A 25,527-nucleotide genomic window follows, 5' to 3' on the forward strand; every position below is an offset into this window, starting at 1 on the left:
CTCTGATACAGTCAGGCTGCAGTATTGGTAAACTGGAGTGTGCTCAGATGTCAATACACTGACTACCAAGTTACCAAGTGTTGAATCACTCTCAGTATATATTATCTCCTATCTGGAAAATTTCCTTCAGTATAATACTGATAACAAAATGACACCAAATGGAAAATGAATAGCCACTCATTGGCTTACTCCTTCTTTGGGGGAGTATAAAATCCAATTTCGAAGTAGCTTGTCATTGTGGAAAGACTACCAAACCTGGAGTCAGGTGGCCTAGATTTGATCTCAGCTTCATAATCTTAGGGAAGCTACTGAACCTTTTTGAGCCCTCCTTTTTTATACCAAAAATGAGTCCAGAAATCTTTGCCTTACCTTCCTCTGACATTACTGAGAGAAAAAATGAAATAATGTTTATAAAAGTGCTCTGAAAACCACAGAGATCCATACAAATGTAATTTATCAGTATCAAACAATTTGACATTTCTTTCAGGGAAAACTATTACATTATAGTTTCTTTTTCTTCTTTTTTTTAGCAAGAGGAACTTATATTATCAACTAGCATTATTTGGGCATTTGGCAACATAACACACATTTATTTTCTCATGGAAGAGACAATTTAGAAGTTTTCCTTGTTGAAAATGAAGTGTACTCCACGAGGGCCAGACTCAGAGTTAGAGATGCACTGTTTACTGAGGGTTTCAGCCAAGGCTTCAGGTCCACAGAGGAAAACTCCTATTCTGGTACTTTTGGGGTGAAAAAAAAAAAGACAGTTTCAGGCTTTGGGATAAGATAGACTAAAAAGCAGGTGGGGAATTTCCTAGTAATTTGAAGCCCCAGGGCAGAGTTGCCTCTGCGTCTTGGTCTTTTCCACAAATGTCAAGGAGTTCAGATCACTCTGGTGGAGTGTGGTTTAGCCCTGTTTGTCGGGGCAGCTAGATAATTAAAAAGGTAGTTGACTTCCCTGGAAGAAAGGAATCCACACAGGGTTTTTAGAAACTTCTACCACAGAGAAAATGGTGGTGAGTTCATGAATCTGTGGGCTACTTCCCTTCAGGGCCCTGTGGCCCCAAGCCCTCTCTGGCATCTTGAAATCAAGAGCAAACCTGCTTTAGATACACCAATTCTGCTAGCAGTTTGGTGTGGCTTCATTCCTCTGAATATTGGAGTTTAAAGTCTTGCTGTTTAAGGTGTGATTTCACGTAGCCTTGGCATTATTAGTCTTTTAAGAATGTAGATTCCCTGGCCTCATCCCAAACCTACTAAATCAGTATCTGCATTTTAAAAAGATCCCCAGGTGATTTGTATGCTCATGAGAGTATAAGAAGCAATGGTCTAAAGGGTCTATTTATGGTGCTCTCTCAAGTTTCTCATGTGTTCTTGAAATATAGGGGATCCCCTTCAAGGTTTCATAGTGACTAAAGCTTTAGTGAAAGCAGAAAGGAACTTGGGACATCCCTCAGCTTATGATCTTAGATCCAGAAACTATAACTGAAAATGGAGAAAGTGTCTTCTTAATAATAAGTATAAATCATTTTGAAATTTTAAAAGAAGTAGGTATATTAGTGAAATTTAGGAGACTAAAGAAAAGAACTAAACTATGGCCCTACTTGGGATGAGCAGGCAGAGAAAGTAGAGGTCGGGACCTGGAAATCTTTATTTTTTGCAACTCTCTAGGTAATTTTGGTATGATTTAAAGATCCTTCTTAAAATTAGAGATATCTGGACCCTTCCATTGGGCACGAATTCAACCTTTATATAGTAATATGGGTATTTGAGTTTCTGGAATATACAAGTCTAGCCATAATTGGGAGCTGCTGTTTAGGCAAATCACAAGCCTCAAGAACACCATGGTGGGGACCTCCTTACTTAGGGTGTTGACTCGCAATTGTCTTGAACTCATTATCCCAGTTGGGCCGGCCATACAAAGTCTTTTGTTTCAGGCCTGTGATCACATCTTTCTCCTCATCATGGTGCACAGCAAAGTGATTGGCCTGCAGGAAAGGACATGGATTCAGAAAAAGGAGATATGCTGTAAAAGCACATATAGATGTATTTACATAATTCACAGATCAAGCTCTTACTACCCCAACCGAGGCACCCTGCTGAAGGCTAAAAGGTAAACAAAGATGAACAAACTGGATCTCCCTCAAACAATTTACAATCTAGAAGGAAACTCCCTAAATATAAATATAAATAACCCTGTATGTAGAACAGCATGTGATGAGTGCCATGGAAGAGGCATAAACATTCTAATACGAACAAAGAAAGAAGGTGGAGTGAGAGGATAGGGGAAGATTTAGGGCCTCAGCATTCGAGTCAGGCATTGAAGGGTGGGTGGTGTCTCACTGTTTTCCTCTCTGCTCTACATTTGACTTTCTCTTTTGATCCTAATATACTCCCACTCCTTTGGGGGAATCACTGAGAACTGAAACAATTACAGACTGAAATGCACTAATATTTTACTAACATGAGACACTAAATCAAGCCTAAAGCTAGTCCATGTGTATGCATGTGGGTGTGTATGTGTACACACTCACAAGTTGTTTTTCTGCTATCATTCTAGGGGGGGCTTAGCTTGAACAACAGGTATTTTTCATAAAAGTGGTAAATTAAAATTATTTTTTAAAAAGTAAATCAGATTTTAAATTCACTAGATGGATGATGGGGATAGAGGAGGTTAAACAAAGTGGTCACTCCAGTTTAATAATCCTGTAGGGACCAGTTTTGCAAAGAAAAATATTAATAATTATTTCTTCGATGCAAATATATTGCCCATTTGAAAAACTGTGCCTGGATTTTTAAAATAACAAACTGTAAAATAATTTACATATTATATAAATTATATATTATAGATTTTTTCCCTGGGTTTCATTTTTTTTTTTTGAGACAGAGTCTTACTCTGTTACGATGGGTAGAGTGCAGTGACATCATCGCAGCTCACTGTAACCTCAAACTCTTGGGGTCAGGTGATCCTCCTGCCTCAGCCTCCCGAGTAGCTGGGACTACAGGTGTGCACCACAATACTGAGCACTTTTTCTATTTTTAGTAGATATGGGGATCTCGCTCTTGCTCAGGCTGGTCTCGAACTCCTGAGCTCAAGCAGTCCTCCCTCCTTGGCCTCTCAGAGTGATAGGATTACAGGCGAGAGCCACCATGCCCAGCCCTGAGTTTCATTTTTATCAAAGCGTTTTGGGGATTTTCTTGTTTTGTTTTGTTTTTAAATTGCAGAAGTGGCATCTTGAAGCCACTTTTTCTGTAGCAGCAATTCTTATGGTCATGTGTTCTTGGATCTACATTGCTTACTCTTCTAAGACTTGGAGAATCTATGATAAACAACATGTCGAAACCCAAATGAAAAGTCAGTCTTTGTAGTGACAGGGTGCATGTGAAAGATGCCCAGGGTTGAAGCCAATGCCCATAGACAGCTAGCTGTTATGGTTTGAATGTGTCCCCTCCAAAATTTAGGTGTTGCCAATATGATAATATTAAGAGGTGGGGCCTTTAAAAGGTGATTAGGGCATAAGGGCTCATCCCGCATGAATGGGATTAAGGCCTTTATAAAGAAGCTTCATGCAGCATTCAGCAAGCTTGCCATTCTGCCTTCTACCATGTGAGAACACAGCATTTCTACCCTCCAGGGAATGTAGTCCTCACTGAACAAACAAACCTATTAGCACCTTGATTTAGGACTTCTCAGCCTCCAGAACTGTGAGAAAATAAATTTCTGTTCTTTATAAATTACTCAGTCTCAGCTATATGGAAGGAGAGAGAGAGAGAGAGAGAGAGAGAGAGAGAGAGAGAGAGAGAAAGCTTATTTTCTCCCCATAACCCGGTGGATCATCTTGTGTACCTGGCTAAGACCCCTGGTGGAAGCATTGCTTTGATAATGTCAAAGTCATGGCTTTTATTCCTTCATAGGCCTCTTAGCTTTGAATATAGTCTCAACAGCCTAAACATCAGTGGGGATACTGAATAAGAGCGAATGGGCTGGATCACCTGAATCTATTATCCATCCTTAGAAAAAAACAGTACACAAGACACACCGGTAACTAAAGGGAAGTGAGTAAGCCCTGGACTCTATGGGAAGGGCCTGAGGCTTTCAATCTCGTCCTCACCTGAGATTCATCCCAGCCAGTGAGATAGATGTTGTAACTGAGGAAATCTGCATTGTTCCTCTCTTGCATCTGGGTCTCCAGCAGTTGCAGCAGGTCTGCAAACCACTCAAAGGCATGTGTGTCCCGGCACAGCCAGTAGAAGTAGATCTGAAAAAGGGATGGACAGTGAAGCAGATTATATTTGGATAGGCCCTATCGGCATTAACATGTGGATTTCCACTGTCCCCCAAACTTTTTCCTGATGCTCAGAATGCCTAGAAACATAGGTTTTCATTTCACAGGCTGGACATTTCACAGGCTAGTTCACATAAACCTTTTATGGTCTTCATAGTGATAGGGCAGTAAATAAATAACTTGGCCTCAGACATACACAGCTTAAGAAGAATCTATTGGCTCACCAACTTTCCCACTGGATCTGCTCTTATTCTCCCAGAATCCCTGACTTCCATTGAACATCCTCTCAGAAAGGCCACTGGAATCTAGACTAACAGTGACTGCCACAGGACTTCTTCCCTGCCTGCTCCTGCCAGATATTCATGAATTCCTAGAAAGAAAAATAGTCCCAACTCACACCTCCTCCACATAGAAAAGAGGTAAAGGGAGAATGTAAAAAAAAATAGTGGGGGCTAGAAATTGAGTCAATCTCAATATCTAACACAGGATGATAGAAAAGTTACTTTATGTCCTCTCAATGGAACATGAAAGAATCATTAAAAATCATCATTATAAAGCCTGTGACAACACTGGAAAACACTTTCTATAATATTTTTAAAAATCAGGATATGAGATTATACACACTCAATATTTACAACTTTCTAAAACTATATAAAAGTCAGAAAATATTAGGAGAGAATGTACAAAAAGGATAGCTATTAGGTTGGGGTCATGAATGCTATCTTTCTTTCCCAACTTTCTTTCTTCCGAATTTGCAGTAAAATGATACAAATATAGTATATTCCATTCACTAACAGGCCTGCTTATACAGAAGCATATTGAACTTATCAAATAGTCCTTTGAAGAAAAGCCTGCCTCTCCTGAACCACCCAAAGCTTGTCTTCATTTCCCATGGTCTGATCTCTGCCAGCCTCAGCCCTGAATGGGCTCTCAGGCCTCACTTAGCAGGGTGTGATGACTGCTCCAGGCCCTCCAAAAATGAAAGAACTTACCTTTCTGAGCCTCAGATTGGTGGCATTATTGCAATACTTGTACCAGACTGACTTGAGAATGGATGCAAAGGGCGTGACTCCAATCCCCGCTCCCACTAACATCACCACCTCATAGCTGAACACATCTTCACTGGCTGTGCCAAAGGGCCCATCAACCGCTATCCTGAGGGGAAATGGGGAAGAGATAGTTACAGAGTCATGTTGCTCTTCAGAATGAGATGGGACACCCATTATTGTTGGGGATGTGCAATATGTCAGTTCAAACTGGAGCAACGTATCTATGGGGTGCTTTCTTCTAATGAGATAGCTTTCAAGTGACCAACTTAGCGCCAACATTGGGGTTGGAAGTAAGAAGAGGAATTTTGGGCTAACTGAAAACATCTGGTAACTCAGCCCATGTATTTTTTCGTCCCTCCAGCCCCTTTCACACACAACACCCACAAACTTACACAACCACATCCGCACCCACACCCAAATATTCATACACACATGTCTGTATCTCTTTCCAGGACATCCCACACTTGAAATTCCTGCTCACATTGAGCAATGAAGTGAGAATTTTCATATCATAACATTGTAGCTTTAATATCACCACTTTTCATTTGTCTATTCATTGAATTATTCAATAAACTATCAAACTTTTATTCAGCACCTAAGTGACTGACCCAATGATGGGCATGTGGGGAAGAAGAGTCAAGGGAAATAATGTATGGCATTTGCCCTCAAATAAATTATGCCAATTAAAATGTAAGTATATGTTTGATACACTACAATTTTGTTTGTTAGGGAAGTTAATCTAACTTGGCCTTGATTGTTACATATTTAAAGGAATTTGGGATTATTCTTTACTAATACTTGACTCAAATGTTTTATATTTGGCCGGGCGCGGTGGCTCACGCCTGTAATCCTAGCTCTCTGGGAGGCCGAGGCCGGAGGATCGCTTGAGCTCAGGAGTTCGAGACCAGCCTGAGCAAGAGCGAGACCTCGTCTCTACTAAAAATAGAAAGAAATTAGCTGGACAACTAAAAATATATAGAAAAAATTAGCCGGGCATGGTGGCGCATGCCTGTAGTCCCAGCTACTCGGGAGGCTGAGGCAGAAGAATCACTTGAGCCCAGGAGTTTGAGGTTGCTGTGAGCTAGGCTGATGCCATGGCACTCTAGCCTGGGCAACAGAGTGAAACTCTGTCTTGAAAAAAAAATGTTTTATATTTCACATAAGGATTATAAAAATATGCATAAACACACCACACATGTGAAATGGGGAGCACAGAAATAGCTACCTATATTCTTAGAACCTGTGTGTTTTGTCAGAAACCTGTGAAATACAGGGGGAAAGGAACTATTTAGTGTCATTTTTCCTCAACTCATACACCTTTGCAATATGCACATTGTACTCACTTAGGTAGTTTCCAGGCATCTTGAAACTCCTGCTTATCACAGCCACAAGCATTGAACAGCCCCTCTGTCCAGTCCCCAACGATGCGGATATGGATGCTAAAGAAGTCTTCCTCAGGGGCAGAGGTCAGTGTGAAAGGATGCCACTCCAGCTTGGACACCGTGGGGCACTTGACAAAAATATATTGTCCCACCTCCATCTTGAAGCCCTTCTTCTTCATCTGTAGCTCGATAGTTTTGAAAGGGTGAGTGACCACCTATGGAACAAAACGTGTGTCTGGAAATGCCACTTTTCCTGAACGCTTGCCTTTTCAGTGTCCATATGGATAAAAAGTTGAACTAAGATGCCCCACCCAGATCTCCACTTCAGGGCCAACACAGCAGTTCCTCCAGCAGATGTGTCCATCACTGGGAATTACCCTGGGCTGTAGCCCATGACCACTGATGGGCTGATGAAGGAATACAAATGCCTAGTCCCTTCTCTTTAATTTGTGACAACTCAGGGGGCCATCCCAACTCCAGTACTCCCTGTAGGATCAGCTGAGGCCACAGTGGCAAACGCATTGTGGGTCAGCTTTTCTCTTTCCCCAGTCCTGCTTTTCTTACTTCCTTTATAGGTTCATCTCCTGAGAACATGTCCCTGGAAACCTTATGCATGAAGTTCTGTCTCAGAGTCTTTACCAAGTAATCCAACCTAAGATATTAACCAATTTTGATTTTTTTTTCTCTCAGAAGTCAAGGAAGGTACTAAAAATAGAAAAAAAATGATGGTTTCCTGCTCATCCTTCCTATCTTCCCAGGGGCTGAGAGAGGGCCTTAGCAACTGGACAGAAGGAGATCCTATTGGCTAGTTATGTAGTAACATCCCCCAAACCAAGCCTAACTGGGGGTCTGTCTTTGTCCTGAATCATCCCTGAAACCTGCCTGATTCCATGCATTGGTTGTACATTTCTCTCTACCTGAGGAGTGTATCACCCATCTCTCCCTAAGCCAGATCCTACCCACTCATTGCCATCCTCATTGTCTACATACGCAAATGTTCATAGCAGCTTTATTGATTACAGCAAAAACAAAGAAACAAAAACAGGAGACAATCCAAATGTCTCATCAACAAATGAGTGGATAAACATTTAATTGTATGCAATAAAGAGCAATACAGAAAGTAATATACCATTTCTTTATTGATTACTTAAGATGTCTGGAAGAACTTTATATGTATAACTAAAGATAAACCAAGGGACATCAAAAGAAAGAAAAATCAACAGAAACAAAATAGCAGCTTCCTAAGGTTGATTGATATTGCTGGGCTTTTTGTTTGTTTGTTTGTTTTGCCAGCAGGGAGTTGTGGAAGAGTGGGCAATTTCTTTAATAAAAAATTATTAAACATTTCCAAAACTTTTGATTTAAATGCATCTTCTATGATAAAGTTGCAGCCAACTTCCCTTCTGCTCTGAAATAAACAGTTATAAAACTTCATTTTGAAAACAGAAAGTGAAAATTACATTAAAAATTGTTTTACCATGTTGCAATTTTGTGTGGTGAAAACAGTTTTTACCACATTGCAATTTTGCTACCATAAGCACAAATGGGATTTAACTAAATAAAGAAGTACTAGCGGACAACATTCTCACTGGAATACTTTTGAATAACATCTTGTTTGTTATATTAGTTTATACGAGAAGAAAATGAATATCTATTTTCTTCACACTTTGCCTTAGAAGTATGTTTAAAGGAAATACTTGTCTGGTTCAGTCGTCTCCAGTCTAATAAGGGAAATTTTGTGGCAGCTCTTTTTGCTGATCTATGAGATATTTTTTTATGATACAATATAATATCACAGAAAAAGAAGAACTATCGTGGCTTCCTATATTTCAAGACTTTCAATGCCAGCTGAACTAACTTTACTATGACCCTCCATAGATGCCAAATGAGGAAAGCTAGGGTGGAGGACAGGAAGACTTTGCATGTTTTGCAAAAACAGCCCATAGTAGGCTTTTGGCAAGTATTTTTGGCACTGAGTAGAATTTAATTACATTTTATTTGATAAAAATAGTCTTGGCTGGTGGTCCCTGAAATTATAACAAGGAGTTTCCATTTATATTTATTTAGTTGGATATTTATTTATTTTGTGATGAGAAACAGCTTAGAGAAGAATCGGGGAAAAGCTACTCTAGATTTGGAGTTAGGAGACTGAATTTGAGATGTAGCTTAGTTACTAACTTGGTTGATACTTTCAGCACCTCAACTGTGATATTCTATGATTGCATGTAAAACACAGAAAAGGAGGTAAAGGCGACCTAGAAAACTGTCTCAACCTCAATCAGACCTATCCTTGGTTCCCTGGTTCTTTGGGCATCTGAATATTTTAATTTATGCCCTTTTGAACTCACCTCTTTTCCTTCTCCATTCTTAATTAACCACACAATACCTCTATGCCTTCCCCCCATAAACACTCACACACTCTCTCTCTCTCTCTGTCTCTCTCTCTCTCTCTCTCTCTCAAACACACACACACACACACACACACAAAGAGAGAGAGAGAGAGAAAGAGAGAGAGAAATATTCACACACACACAAGTCACTTGGCTTCACTTTAACACAGAAAACAGTAACTTCTAGTTTCCCCTGTTAAAGGTCCAACCATTTGATTATCAAGCTAAGTACATCGAAATAAACTATAGGTCTTCTCTCTGCCCTAAGTTTAATCAAAAGAAACTGAGTAAATGATCGCTCTGACCAATGATATAGAGAACTTGGGTAGACTTGTCCATTATATAGTTAGATACTGACTACTAGTAATTCCTAAACCATCCAATACCTTGGTGATGACCACCTTTTGTTGAGATCGCCAAAACCGGACCAACCTCTCACAGAGATACAGGAACATGGGGCCTACTATCCATTTCCAAGTCTGTAATCAGAGCAAAAGTGAAAATGAGATGTGTTAAGGGGTGACAGCTAGTAAAAGATTCAGAGAGAGAAAAATTTTAGAAGTCAAGTTAATCTTTGTAAACTCGTTTAAATATTTGACATTAGAGAAGAAAATTTCTTCTACAATATGATATACGGATATATCTGAAATTAATATAATTTTTTGAGTACGTAAAAATGCAGTCTTTTAAGTCACATTAGGGAACTGTATCTACAGCATGAAACTTTCCCAAGAGGAACTGTCCGTAAGCATGGGATTTCCTCTCAGTGTCACAACTGCAGTTGCAATAACCCTACAACAGAGCAAGATCGGTTTCAGAATTAACGTTTCTTTAAAGGGTAGCATTTCAGCAACACAATATTTTTAATGCAACGTTGCAATTGCTTTTTCTTAGCCATGTAGTCCGAGCTTAATCTTTTGCAAGATGCAAAATTTTGTGCAAGAGTTTGACTGTTTATCCAATATTCTGATAAATTCTGGGAGCTATGCAATGCACTTGTTGAATAGGGACAAACGGAAAGATTTTCAGATTTCTCCAGATACCCCTCTGGTCAGAATACGCAGTGCCTCAGAACCCTGGAATTACTCTGTAGCATTGTTGGCTATACAAAAGCATATTTAGGCCAAACATATCCATCTTGGGACTCAGTCAGTTGGGTTTCTAGTTTAATACCAAAAGTAGCAAAGAATTTTAGAGGGCAATATCATCTCAACGATGACTCTCCAGAATGGATTCCAAGGAGGAGAAAAAAATAAGAGAGTGCTTCCCATAGTTTTACATGTGATATTTTTATTAAATTAATTTTGTAGGAAACTGTTGGAAGTTGGCAGCACCTGAATGTCCCCATTTCCAGCCAAAGTTGAAGAATATCCCAGAGGTCAGGAATGTTCTGCTGCTGACTTTTGTTTTCATGGAACAGGTATTTAAAACAGTTTCACATCATCTGTTTCCTGAATACCAACATGGGGCCCCAGTGAATGGAACCAGATTTGGATATTGCCTCTACTATCCCCAGAAACCCAGAAGCTCCTTTGAGGTAGATCCCTGTCAAGGTAGGGGTACTTTGAGTCCAGCTGTCATCAAAGAATGTGCAGTTCCTAGCCCACAAAGAGGATTGGCAATACAGTAGCCTCTTTATCCTTCCTATTGATGCTTGCATGTAGTGGGGACAGTACACTGATGTTTCTGGTTACTTTCATTAATGGGCAAGGATGATTAAAGATTTTAAGTCTTCGGATAGCACACTGTGTCTAGAGGAAGAGTATGCCCATGATAAGAGAGTAGGAAAAAAGAAAGGAGAAAATGGGATGGGAAATTTGCCTTCATGTTATACTGTGATTAAGGAAAAAATAGTAATCTCCTTCAGAAGCCCTACACAAATGTTGATTTTGGTCTAGTTTTATACCAATGGCTAGCACAATAACCAATAAGGTATACTTTCTGCCAATGGAGGAAAAGATACGAAGATTATAGTGCCACCTTCTCACTCTATGGAGCAGTGATATTGAGAATATACAAAATGGAGCCCTTCAGGCTCCCTATAGACGAAGGGAAGTATTTCACCATATTTTTCCTTGGTCACCCTTGCCACACTCCTGCCCCCCTCCAATGCCTTTGAGTGTTGGTATGAACCTGGTTGTCCAGCCTCCTTTATGCCTCATAGGCAGGACCTCCCAGTGCCTAAAGGCAGCCCTATGTGCCACCTTATGAATTCCCTTCCCAGCTCCAAAAATCTTATAGAAAGTTTTACTTCCTGGTATCTGAAGAGGCCGAAGAGGCTCCTAGCTCCTTATAAGTGATTTATTTGAGCTATCCAACTTAGCTCAAGGTGGAATCCCTAAAAGTCCCTCTGAATAACATTAACTGGTGTTATCGTGGCCCTCATATCCAGAAGAAAGGAGATAGAGCCTCTTGAATGCAAACAGCGCCTTTAAAAATATTGCTTTTCCAAGTTTATATCAGGACATTGATAGTAGGCCAATGCAAAGCTTATTTTTCAAGAAACAATTCTGACCAATAGGTACAGCAGAGAAAAGCAGACTTAGGTGTTCCATGACATCTGTGTTGAACAGCTCTATTACATCTGTACATGATTCTTAGACACAGTTTGAAGATTGTCAGTAATGAAACTGTAATAGCAACAGCGAATTGTACATACCATAGGAGGGTTCCCAGAAAACTGCGGAATTGGGCATTCCTTTATTTTTCCCCATTCTGTGATTTTTTCCTTACAAAATTTTACACTGTGCTCTTTCAAACTCTCCATGGTCTGCCCACGTACAATTCGTCTGGAAGAAAAATGTAAGTCCAGAGTTGGACCAATTATTAATAAGAAATTAAGTTTGTTTGTTTTTTTTTTTTTAGATTCTGGATATATTTGAAGTACTTATACTTTTCACTTAAAAGTAAAATCTTATCATGCCCTCTGAATAGATTAGAAGAATGGAAAGAATATGTGTGATCTTTAGCAACAGAAAAGAAAAAATATGTGCAATAGCAGAAAGAATATTTACATGTAACATTATGGAACGTTAAGTCTTGGATGATCAATACGTGTTCTCTTAAAAGGAGAATTTATGCTTCTGTCTTGAGTATTATTTTCATTTACAAACAAAAAGAGCAGAAAAACTGCAAATCTAACAGGGTGACTGCTAGCTCATACAAGGCCTTTGTGCAAATTAGGAAAGGATGCCTCCTCTGTGAGGACAGTCTTACACTTCAAGGGCTTGGCCAGCACAGCATGGGCTAATTTTACCCTCCTTGGCCAGACACCCTTGTATAGTGGACAACCCAGACAGTCATACACAGTAGCCCTGAAACCTAGCAGAAGTGCTTTATTTGTGGGTTCAAAAGTTGTATAACTTAAGCCAAAAGTTTGAAATCTGTTTAAGGAGACTTAAATTTATGGAGATTATGATATTCTTCATGTCCCTGACTTCAAGGAGCATAAATGATAGGGTCTTCAGAATATATATGAAGAAACACAGAAGGCCCTTTGTAAAAGTTTATTTTGAAGACCTAAAATTTATTGTGCCATTTGGTGTATTCTGAGAATGTTTTAATTCAAGGTCATTAACCACCACCTCTCACTATCCCTAGGTCTTGGGGAAGAGAATTACCATGTATTGAGTACCTATTCTTTGCCATGCTTGGGAAAGGGCACTATGTACAAATTATCTCAGTCCTCCTAACAAGCCTGAAAGGTAAATATTATTACCCCCATTTTACATGAGGGTAATAATTTAAAGCAGAGTGTTTTTGTGAAAACAATCCTGTTTTGAGCTAGACAGCCTTGGGTTCAAGTCCCAATTCTACCCTTTACTAGTTTGATGGCCTCAGACAAATTACTTAACTTCTTTTAAGCCTAAGTTTCTTCAGCTGTAAAACAGGTATAATAGCACCTCGTTAAAGGTTTATTTTAATAATCAATTGGCATAATGTATAAAAAATGTCAGATACAAAGAGTCCAACAAATAACTATTAAAATTCTTAATGTCCAAGTTCTCATGGGAAGTAAATAATAGAAAAATAATCTGATTTTCTCCTTCTCATCTTAGTGCTAAGACCAGGAGTCCAGAAGCCTGGTCCCAGTTCAGCTGTTCCCTAGCCATAAGACTGCGAGCAATCAACTAACCAGAGTAAGTAGAAGATTCTCCTCAAATGGAGAATGGGGTAAATATATCTCCTCTCTCTGCTCCTAAGCAAGATGAATATCTGTGAAACTATACAAATGGAAAGTGCTAGGATTACTAAACTAGGGAGGGGAAGAAATTCCTTCTCTTCTCTAGGATTCTCTGAAACAGCTGCATTATGACTAAGTCCCATTTAAAGATACTCAGTTGCTTTAGGAGAGTCAAGAGATTCTTGGTCTCCACTGATTTCTTGGTGCTTAGAAAGAGTTTATCAGGGCTCAGAGTCAGCAAGTAGATTAAAAATGCACACAGTGGTTGCCCAATGCTACTTCTCCCTATACTTCTCCTTTTCACACCCACATCTTGGCCACCTCTAGTCTGACTGGGCTCTGCGCAGAGTGTTTGACCCTTGAGCTTCTACTTCCTCCATCCCTAGTTTCCTGGAGCCCTAATACCCATCAGGGAACTTCCCAGGCCTGCCTTTGTGTGTATGTGGTGTGAAATAGTAGAAAAAGCAAACCTGGTATTAAAGAGGATTTCCAATAAGGCAAACTCTCCCAACCACACACCCAGGCACTGTGTGTCTTTAAGAGAGCATTTATCACAGCCTGCTTTAGACTTCCTGGGCTCCAATCCCAGCTAGGCCACTTACCAGCTGAGTGGCTTGGGCTACATATTTTAACCTTTTTAGCTTTAGGTTCCTTGTCTACAATTACTATCTCTAGAAAAAAGGGATAGTGAAAACATGTATACATTTTGGAAAGTAAAAGAAACACTTCATGTCAAGCCCTCAGCACAGACCCTCAGTAGAAGTTAGCTATTACCTTTATTATTATATTAGAATATTTGAAGGCAAAACCCATCTTTTTTCCTGCTAGTGTTTCCTACAGTGCCTGAGATAGGTGCTTGTACACAGTAGGCAACTAATGAATGATTGTGGGCTTAAATCAAAATTTACTGAACTGTAGCAACCCCTGAATAATCATTAACCCCTCTAGTTTAGTCTAATTTACTAGTGATTAAGCCACAGCAGACATCATTGCAGACATCCAGGACCCTACCAGTGCTCTCAACATGTTTAATACACTCGCAGAGATACTCAGACTTTGGTATATTTTTCAAGCTTGCTACAAATACCTGCACTATGAATAGCAATTAGATGGGTGCAAGAAACTAAAGTGCTGCTGAGTGGTTCCAATCAAGCTGAACTCTTCTGTCCTCTTACATTCCCTTAGCAGACAAGCTGACCATACACAGGCAAGGAGGTCACTATGCCTCTAATAAAGCATCATGCCTATAAGTTGAGGAACATATAGTCCCTGGCTTCAGACTTTAAAAACTCACTCAGCTCCATGGATGGCAAGACCAATGAAGAAGATCACAAAGAGATGGTGTGTGTACCAAAACACTTCAAAGTAAGACCTCCGGATTGTTTTGGTAGAGGAGGTGATAATTAATATGAGGCACAATGTGATGACAACTCCAGTGATGCCTGCCAACCGAGTCACAGCCACATACAGGCCTCCTTCAGGGTTCTGTAAAATATAAGCACACACACACACACACACACACACACATACACATTACTATGCATTCTCAAATGTATAACTACCTATTTATAAAGTGTCCAGTGTATAGAGAAATAGGTATTTTAATTCCCCTTTGGGTAATCCTAATTATCTCTCACAGACACATATAGACTTGGAATAGATATTTCTGAATTTTAAAATGTCTTACATGGTTGAGGTGTCACAGCAAATATGAATTGATATACTTAAATAGTTAGTTCTAATTGAGTACCAAATAAAGGCAATCAGTTGACTACAGGATGTCCTAAAGGTGTCTGAAGCTCTTTGATTTTGAAATGGCCACAGTGCTTAGTTTGAAAATATATTCTGGGAATGCCAAATATCTTAGGCTGGGCTCCCCAGAAGCAGATCCTGAGATAAGCATTCATGGGCAAGTGACTTAGAAAGGATGTGCTCCAAGAGAAACTAGTAAGGGGAATGGGGAATAGTCAGGAAAGAGGGACAAGTCAAGCAGGGGGTTGATCTCAGGCAAAGGATAGCTTCAGTCTGATTCTGCATGGGGACTCTCAAGGGGAAGTTACACCTCAGAGTTTATCTTGACTCAAGGAAAGGAATCTGGGCTTTCATGGCCTGCACCCATCCAGTTATTGTCTAAGGGCTGCCCAGGGAGAGGTAAGCATTCAGGCCCTCCCAGATCTCTGAGCCTGTGTACAAAGGCACTCTAGTAGCTCCAGGGCAGCCCTCTGAGGAGGAAATACACCTACAGGTCATTGAAAATGAAAGCACTCAGAAGGTGTGGGGCACAGATACAATAAAAGTGATCCAGGAAGATCTGGGAAGAGCATGGCAGTGTCAGCTTACCTAGTTGTGTTCACATTGCCACCCTCATATATCACTGGACAAGTAATGATCAATGTAAAAGAAAAATTATCCAAGATATCGTAGAAAAAGAATTTGTTTTGTTCGATGCTGTTTAATTCTGTCTCTAAGTAGATCATGTAAGTCATTCTCATGCCAGTGTAAAGATAATACATTTTCTAAAATTAAGGGTCTTTTCTTGTGATCTTTTCTAAACACAAGAAAACATGCTTGGAATTCAATGTATAGTAATGTGCTTCAGCCATCTTCCCAAGCCATTGGGCACATGAAGATGACTTGGAGCTTCTCTCTCTGAGTGTAGGAAGTTTCAGCAACTGCTGGAAGGGAAGACATTCTTGCTCTTGGATACCCTCCTGGCTGCCCCTGGAGAACTGCTGAGTTACTCCCCATGCACCATGCATTTCAAGGAATGACAATTAGCAGACATAGGCTATCCCTCAGATGCTGTAGGTAAAAAAGGACAAAAGCATAGCCGACAGCTGTCAGCTGGTGGCTAACACCTAGGTCAAGGTGTTCCCTACTTCACATAAATAATTTCAACACCAATATCAGATGAGGTCACTCTGTGAGTGTGATGGAAAGAGATCAAAACAAGATCACTGTGAATTTATGTCTGAGCCCAGATAAGAACATGGATGACTACTGCTTCTTTACCTATTATAGATTTAGCCTTGTTCTGTTCCTTCTCCCTCCTAGAAAAATTATTACAATACATAATCTGAGAACTATCTCTAATTTCTGACCATAACTTATCCAGAACAAATCTGTGCTTTCTTAAACCCTTCCCAAAACCATCTAACACAAGCCTAAATCCTATGGCAAATGCCTCATAACACCCTTCTGAGGTGTCCCAGACACACGTCAAAGTGTGAGTTCTCTCTTGCTGTATCAAGAAATAAACCCAACTTTGTTTGACTAGACATGGGTTCCTGGCTTTCTTTAACTGGTGGGCATAGCCACTGGTAAGCCTGAGTTACTCCAGGCTCCATGTAAACACATTCTCATAGAGAGCTTAAAGACCTGGAAAACTTCTAGAGACCCTCCACACATGGGGTCAAGAGTATGGGAGATATTTTTTTCTATATTCACATTCTTATAAGCCACAGACATGTCCCTCTCATGGCTAGCCAAGTTCTGTTGTTGTTCTGGCCAAGTAGAGTTCTTCACTCACTGAAATCTAGTCCTCAATTTTAATGGCCTAGAAAACATCTGAATCAGAAAATGAGAGGCTTACCTTGATTTTATCTCGAACAAAATTGAGATAACTTTCATTCTTCCTGTCTCCAAGTTTAGAGAGTGCTACTGAATAAGAATCAGAATTTCCAACTCGGGCATTCACACACCACTCCACATTAAATAGATGTGCAATGGTGTGAATTGCTAAAGAGAGCAGAGAAGAGAAACAAAGAAGGTGAAGGGAATGCACAAATTTATTGTAAGCTGGGTTTCTGGCCACAGCCTCTGACTCTATGATAAGTCACAGGGAGACACAGGGATGGCCCAAGACACTTATAAACAAGAAGTGGGTCTCCAGAACCAGAGAGGCAAGGCAATTCTACAAGGTAAGCTTTTCTCTAGTTGTATGATTGTGGGAAAATGACTTGCCTCTCTGGTCTTGGTTTTCTCATTTGTAAAATGAAGGTGTTAAGCTACATGCTCCTAAATATCTAAACGAGTTCTAAGATTCTACAAAATAGCCTTAGTCTCTGAAGGTGTTTGGATGTGTTCTCATTGTCTCTCTCCCCCTAATATATTTGTGTTGAAACAAGAAAACTCTCATGTGATGCCTAGTGGCTAGTCGATTTACCTGACTCTGAAATTACCTCCAGAGAGAGATGACAGATTTGATTGCATTTAATATAAACCTACGGCCACAAGTATGAATCTCCCTCAAAAAATTACATTCTTTATTTAGCAAACACATAGGACTTACTAGGTGCCAAGCATCTAATAAGTAAGTACTTTACAATTACTTACTCCTTACACTGACCCAACATTGTAGATACTATTAACATCAGCTCATCTTACAGATGAGGAAATTGGGTGACCTTTCCTAAGGTCACCAAGCTAGGAAGTAGCAGAGGTAGGAATAAAATCCAGGACATTTGGTACAGAAGTCTGTGCTCTTAGCTGGTACACTATGCTAGTTTCTAACAAGATTTTATCATACATTTCTTTTGAACTATTTCATTTGCCACTGCTCAAAAAGCCTGCCTGATCTACTAGTAGAAGAAAAACCCAGTCAAATGCCTGCAGTCTAAGCTATTTCACTCAGGCTAGGGACAGATTCCTTAAGGGCAGAGTAAAAGTCTGTTTTGTTCATCACTGTAAATGTCTATTGTCTGGCCCATGAATTATTTATTAAGTGAATTAGTGGAGATTGGATAAGGGTCCCAGATACATCCCTTCTTGCACTGACACCCCCACTCTGATAATTATAATAATATATAATATACAAAAATATGTATATATATTATATATATACATATAGTAATAACATAATAACAATAACAGTAATAATAATGGAGGTGTTTAGTTGATAAGGGCTGTCTTAAGGGATTCTCAATTTATGGGCTGTGGCTCCTGTAGGTTTACTGCAATAAATCCATAAATCCACATATGCAGCCAAGCACTTTTGTAGGATGAATAAAAAGCTCTCATATGTGGACTAACAAACATTTTTTGATACTAAAAAGGATGGAAAAGGATGAAAATGCCGGGATCAACATTGCCTATAGCACATTTCATTTTTATAGGAAGATCCTAAGATAAAAATTTTAAGACCTAAAGGAAGAAATCCTAATTTTGAGATGACAGAAAGAGTAGTAAATACTTTTTTGAACAGAACTCATTCAAAATGCACAACTTATCCAACCAGCAGTTATTCTACCTATAAACGATGATTGAGCTCTTACAAAAAGGTACCAAAGAATAGAGGCAACTCTCTAGTTCCAAGTTTTCTTTGCAATCTCAAATGTCTTAATAAACTTACCAGTGTGAAGTGCAATCATCCATGCCACCATTTTATGAAAGGTGAGGTTCCTGTCCAGTTGTCTTCGAACTCTTGTTGAGCAGCACTATGGATTAAGGGGGGAAAACGTTAATAAGAAGGATCTTTATGTGCCACACATTTGATACGTATCATCTAATTTAATTCTTATTATCACCACCCTACAAACTATATCATTCTAGCCATTTGATTGATGAGGAAACTGAGACTCAGAGATATAGTCATCTATCCGAGGTCAAAAAACCAGTAAGTGGCATGGCTGGTCATGATTGGTATGTTTTCTGTTCTCACACCAGTGACACGAGGTATCCCCTGGAATCTATTGATTAATTGTATAAAAATATGAATTTGCACAGAAAACAGCTAACTGCATAGTTTCTACTTCTGATTAATTTATTCAATAAACATGGGATATAGAAATGAATAAAGGACAGGCCTGCCCTCATGTACCTGACAGTCTAGTGGGGACACAAATAAGTGAACAGTTCTACAAGTGAATAGTACTTAAACAACATTGTTCTAGGTTATATACACAATGAGAAGACAAAGAAGGATCTCTTCACCCATGTAGGTCAGAAACATCACAAGAGAGATCATTGACCAAATAATAGTAGCAAAAATAACAATAGCTAACATTTACTAAGAGCTTGTGCAAGGAGCTGCTTTGTGTGCTTTACATGCATTGACTCATTTAATTCTTACATCAATTGTATGAAGAATGTAGCATTATTATCGCTACATAACAGATGAGGAAACAAAGGCATAAAGAGGTTACTTTGCCGTAGGTCACACAGCTAATAAGTGGTAGAGCTGGGATTGAAACCCAAGCCATCTGATACCAGAGTTTATAAATATTCTGATATTTCTTACCTTACATGATAACCTTGATATTAAAAAAGTATTTTTGTCCATATTTTAGTGTATTTGTCATTCCTACATATGGTAGAAGATGTGCGTTTGAATATAGATTCAGGCCAATGTTCAAAGCAGGGAAAAAAACTGGTTTATGGTTGAATTAGAGCTTTGTCCTCCTGAAAACTGGCCAATTGCCTACTCTGGCTGTTTTGTTCCAGAGTCTAAATGTACTGTCACAGAGATTCAAAGACCTTTAAGAAGAAGAGAGTGAAGTACCTAAAATATCTTAGGTATTTTAAATATCTGGCTCTAAATGTTGTATTCAGTTTAAATATAGGGATGTTTAATGTTTGGTTTACTTATTTTTAGTGCAATGTTGTGATCTTATGGAAAGATAAAATTGCATGGAAAATTGTGCTTACTCCATTCTCTCTCAGTTAGCCATACCTAGGGAGGGCAGGCTGTTTGGACCCTGAGAGTAGATTCTTGAAATTGCAGAAATACTAGTAAGGAGGACACTGCAGATTCCAGAAAAAAGGAAAAAAGAATTAGGTTTTATTGAGTGTCTTCTGTAAGCCAGGTAGTTTACCCATAATCATTATCTCATTTAACATAATGAGGTTAAGTCTTATTGTCCTCATTTTACAGACAAAGAAAACTAAAGCTAAAATTGTACATTGGCTGAGAGCTGAGTCTATTTGCCTATAACAGGTTCATGCCCTTTTCTACCAAACCAAATGTGAGAATATAGTCATTATTATTCTAAATGTCTAAAAACCTGAGACAAGAATTTAAGTGTAAGTACTCTTTCTGGAAGTGATCACAGAAAATGAGGGTAGAAGTGAAATCAGATGGGAAGGAAACCAATAAAGGGTGTATTATAATATCAGCTACCACTATCATATCATATCAGTGGGCACAATCACACCAGGAAACTCTGGGAGGCTTTGTAGACTTGTCTGAGAGGGTTGTGTGTGTGTGTGTGTGTGTGTGTGTGTATGTGCTTGCTTTGTTTTTGGTTTTCACCTAAGGGGAAGGAAGCTTGGGTGTTCAACCACCAACTTCCATCCATCGTTAGCTGAGGGCTGCTCCCAGGGCATCAACTCCTTGGGATTTCAGGCTTACCCCAGGACAGGGCTGAAAGAAAATCCTCAGGCAGAGAATGACTGGTGCTTACAAAAGGCACCTGACTCATGTATTGGAAAACTGTCAGTGAGGGACTATGGTGGGAGCTCCAACAGCATCAGCTACAACTAAGTGTCCGCCAGTGGAACTGAGCACTGACTCAAAACCTCAAAATAAGCATTTCCTGTTTGAAATAACTTATTTAATATTTCTGTTGGTGAAAAATTGACTGTTTCTGTTTTCTTATATAGCCTCATTGTGTTTTGTGTTTATTTCAAGTCTGAAAGTTGTTTTTCTACTTTGATCTTTGCAATTTTAAGGAAGTATCTTTCTCCTCTTTCTCAATTGCCATGTTCCTCCATAGTTTCTAAGGGTCCTTGTGGTAGGCAGATTTCTAGGGTGATTCACAATGACTTTATATAATCTCCTTCCCTTGAGTTTGGGTGGGACCTGTGACTATGATGAGATATCACTTCTGTGATTTTGTTACATTGCATGGCAAAAGGGATTTTACAGAGGTAATTAAAGTCCCAAATTGACTTTAAGAGGGAAATTATCTGGGTGAGCCTGACCCAATCCATGAGCTCTTTAAATACGGATCTAGAAAACAGAGATGAAAGAAGTCAGAGATTTGAAACACAAGGAAGATTTGATGCACTGTTGCTGGATTTAAGATAGACGGGACACGTGGCAGGAAATGCAGGGGCCTCTATATCTGAAAGTGGCCCTGAGATGATCACTAGCAAGAAAAGAGGGTCCTCAGTTCTGCAACTGTAATGAACTGAATTCTGCCAATTTAAGAATGAACATGGAAGAAGATTTTTACCCAGAGTTTCCAGATAAGAATTTGGCTCAGTAGACACCTTGATTTCAGTGTTGTGATACCTGAGCAGAGAACCCAGGCACAAGGTACTGGCCTTCTGACCTACAGAAATGTAACCTAATAAGTGGGGGTTATTTTAAGCCATTGAGTTTGTGGTAATTTGTTACATAGCAATAGATAACTAACATAGTCATTACTGGAGTAGTGAAACTGGATTGGAATCCAAAGAATCAGAGAATGGGAATTAGTATAGTTGGAAAGCAGTACAGAATTACATTTGAGAGCAAGTTTTGTCTTCAGACATACCTGTGTTGGGTCCCAGCCCTCCCACCTAGCTGTGTGACATTAAACAAATGTATTCAGTCTCCAGTTTCCTCACTTGAATAATTATCATTGTTCTTCCCTCTGTCTCTGTTGCATAGATTCATTGAATGGTATTCAGTAAATATTTGATGGTTTTTTTATTGTTATTTAACTTTTCAGTGGGGCTCCCCAGCTAGTTGGTAAGCTTCCTGTATGACAAGCAGTATGTCATGTGCTTTCAAAATCCTTTCATCATTATTTGGTTGAATAAATGCATTACATTTTCACTGCCCTAGAACCTAAGATGATTACTCTAAACCTATAGAGATGTATTCGGCCCCATATCTATGCTTGCCACACTGTTTTCTTTTCTACTTCCCAAAAAAATCCTTTTGAAATTTTTTTTTGGAGGGGAAATTCACTGGCTCCTGCATGCTGAATTTGAAGAAAAAAAATACGGTTTTGTTGAGGTCCCTACATTGTTTTCCTGGTCCTATCATTCTCATCATCATCATCACCATGGGTCATCAAAAATGTGAAACAATAGATGCTGAGGCCCCTTAACAGCTTTAGCCACAAACCCTTAGAGAAAAATAAACTGAATACCAGAACAGTGGAGGGCTGTGCTTGGGAAATACAATGTCCATTCAGTATTAGTCTGTTTTATCTTAAAAGGTAATTTTAAAAATTAGTTAATATAAAACACATACATTTTATTAAAAGGAAAAACAGAGACTACTAGTCACTAATGGGCCAGTAGAATGGATCCCACCAGAGCACCAATCCCTGATTTTTCCCAGCTACCCTCTTTGATGTGGTCAGAAATGGCAAACAAATCCAAAGAGAAGCCACAAATTGTGCTGATACTGGGCTTTTGAGAATACAATCTCCTCACTACTTCCTGAAAAGGGCACAAGATGACCAGCCGGTGGGGTGGGAAGGAGGGGCTTTACTGCCTGTGACTGCCCAGACCATTTTTGTTTCTCCTCATCGTGCACATACCATTTGTATGCTTTGAGTCACTTCTGAATTATCACCATCCACCTACCAATTACCAAAGCTGCCATCATGGCCTATAGCTTCCTCACTGAACTACCTCTTTGCTTTCTGCCACTGACCTCTAAAGGAAAGTTTCTCTGTTACCATCACCTGAAGCCTTGCCCAATTTCAATAAACTACCATTCTAATGCAAGGGAGATTATTGAGTCACCTTGGCAGATTTTTATGCTCCATTGAAACTGTGAGTGAGAAAAAGAATTAAAAAAAAAAAGAGAGAAGTAGAACTAAAAAGAAGTGCATATTTATGGGGTTTAACAGAAACTGAAAAGCTCTATTTTTTGTACATTTGATCTCATTACATGCATATTAATGTATCTGAACTAGATATTTATATGCAACTTGGGAGAAATTGCAAAAGACAGCTTTGAATCTACAGAACTCAGGCAGAAAAGTTGACAGTAATGTCCACACCTGGTGGCAGTGGAATATGTGATAGCTATGAATAACACCACTTTATTTGCATACTACTGTATATAATTTTGAAATTCCATATTTATTCTCTATTTCCTCTATAAGATTCTAAACTCCTTACACTCATCATGGCCCATCCATATCTTACTCTTTAAGCACCATATGTCCTTAGGACTTAGCATATAGATGGAACTCAACAAATATCTGTGGGCTGACAACTCACTAATTGACAGACTTAATCAAATAATATAATTTTAGAATGGCATATTCATTCTTACATATGCATTATTTGTCCTGTTTTTCAGCTAAAACACAACTATGAGACCCATAGCCCAAGAGATTTATGCTGAAGCACATGGTTAGAAATAGAGCCATATTGAGGACCTCTGACTCTCAGACTATATAAGGTGGCAGGTAAGACCTCACCCTCTCACCTTCTTGCTTCTTTCTGATCTTAAGACTAGGACTGCCATACAGTTAGAAATTAGTTTCTGCATGGCAAGTTGGGATTGTTAAGGTTTCCTCAGGGACTCCCACATGCTGAGCTCCACCCTCAACAACATAGGCTGAGAGCTTTTATCCCTACCTTTCTTGGGGTGGTGGGAAGGGCAACCCTGATGCTTTCTTTTTCCAGGTAACCAGAAGGATTACAAAGCAAATTATGAATGATTAAGACTTCTAAAAACTGAATGGGAGTTCTGTGGCTGTTTAGTTTACTAATGAGTCCTTGAAGTTACAACATCCTTGTCATTTCTAGCCTAGGTTCTTCAAACACTCATATACATGATGGATTTCTAAAACCATAATACTGCAACAGGACGGTGTCAAGAAGTTTAGGTGGCACAAAGAAAAGTGAATGGGGGTACAGTGACTTGGGTTTGAATGCCAACACTCCCATCTAATTTTGTTCTCATCTTACTGGCTTGACGTGCGGATTTCTTGAGATAAATTTTAGGAAGCTTCAACAAGTGGCAGCTATTATCATTCCCAACATTAGTCACAGAACACTCACTCCTTTTAATCCCAATCATAAAAGAAGTTTCAATTGAAAAGTTCATATTTCAGGTTGGGAATCCCCCAAGAAAGGACATGTCCTGTCTGTAAAAGGATGTGGCTTGCTGCTAGTTTTAAAAATATATTCTTTTACATAACGATCTATCTGGTTACAGAGCTGCGCTTTTCTGTGCAATTTGAAGAGCAGCCCTATTTCATCCCTGTCTTTAGAGATCCTAAAAACTGCCATTACAACATGTGCTGCTCATGGGACACAGCGGCTCAACTGCAATGCAATCTGGCCTCGTGGGGTAACCAGGATTTCTTAACGGGCCATGCTGTTGAAAACACCGCCAGTTTCTCGGTATTTACCTCCTATAAATAGAGAGTATTTGAATGGGGGTAGAGAGAATAAAAAGAAATTGTATCTCCTTAAAAACAAAAAGCTACAGTGTATGGGCTTCATTTAGCAAATGTTCATTAAGCACCTATTATACAGTAAATATTGTACATTACAGTAAGTGGCCCGTCAATAGAACTTTCCATTGAGTGAGATTTCACCTCTGTGGTTTCTTAAGTAGAGAAGATTATTTGGAAATCCTTATAAACGATGTCTAATTCCAAGTGCTGTTGTTAGTTTTGGGTTTTGTCTGGCTGCCAGTTTGCAAGACAACATTGTGCAACAGAGTTTATGGCTTAAAGAAAAGAATCTCATCACAGTATTTTCCAGAGGGAAAAACAAAGTCATGACTCTTTCCGGAGCATCTAAAAATGTTTGTCAACGTTATACTTTTTGTTTTCTGATGAAGCGAAGGTGTTAGAGTTATTTATGCCAACTTTTATTGTAAAATTAGACTTGTGAGAGTCCAACTTTGACAGTCGGTTTAAGATGGAATGACATTTTATAGTTAATTCATATAAAATAAAAGCTTAATTGTAGTCTGGTAATCCTATATTAGTAAATCAAGTGTTGTATGTTCTTAAAGAAAAAAATTTCTTTGGACCAATGGGAATTTGGTATGACTAGGAAAAATGAGGCAGAGTTCAAGACAAGTTCTACTTGTTATTGACGGTTTAGTCTACTTCCCTCCCCCCAAATATTCTGTGATTGCCAATTAAATATTAACTCCTCATCTATATATTTAAGGCTCTAGTTTACCAGAAAAATCTCAGCTCTCCTCTCCAGCCTTATCTCAGGCCCCTGCTCTATAAAATCCCTACAATCCCATAAAAGTAATTTGCTTGCTACTCTCCTCCATAAATGATTTCTACTTAAGAGGGAATTTTTTAAGTTTGTTAA

General features: G+C 39.2%; 1 protein-coding gene across 1 annotated transcript in view; it reads right to left on the reverse strand.

Annotated features, from left to right (window-relative positions):
• Positions 1 to 569: 569 nt before the first annotated feature.
• LOC105808432 (cytochrome b-245 heavy chain) overlaps positions 570 to 25,527 on the reverse strand; it is a 31,104-nt gene continuing 6,146 nt past the window's right edge. The window contains exons 3-12 of the mRNA XM_012642082.1: positions 18,641 to 18,725; positions 16,883 to 17,028; positions 14,585 to 14,775; positions 11,767 to 11,896; positions 9,494 to 9,586; positions 6,679 to 6,932; positions 5,279 to 5,441; positions 4,113 to 4,259; positions 1,864 to 1,988; positions 570 to 740 (exon numbers count right to left, since the gene is read on the reverse strand). Of these exons, the coding sequence (XP_012497536.1) occupies positions 614 to 740; positions 1,864 to 1,988; positions 4,113 to 4,259; positions 5,279 to 5,441; positions 6,679 to 6,932; positions 9,494 to 9,586; positions 11,767 to 11,896; positions 14,585 to 14,775; positions 16,883 to 17,028; positions 18,641 to 18,725 (1,461 nt within the window). The 3' untranslated portion in view covers positions 570 to 613. The remainder of the gene's footprint in view (positions 741 to 1,863; positions 1,989 to 4,112; positions 4,260 to 5,278; positions 5,442 to 6,678; positions 6,933 to 9,493; positions 9,587 to 11,766; positions 11,897 to 14,584; positions 14,776 to 16,882; positions 17,029 to 18,640; positions 18,726 to 25,527) is intronic.

Source organism: Propithecus coquereli, unplaced genomic scaffold (genome assembly GCF_000956105.1).
Source record: "Propithecus coquereli isolate 6110/MARCELLA unplaced genomic scaffold, Pcoq_1.0 Scaffold173, whole genome shotgun sequence".
NCBI classification, from domain to species: domain Eukaryota; kingdom Metazoa; phylum Chordata; class Mammalia; order Primates; family Indriidae; genus Propithecus; species Propithecus coquereli.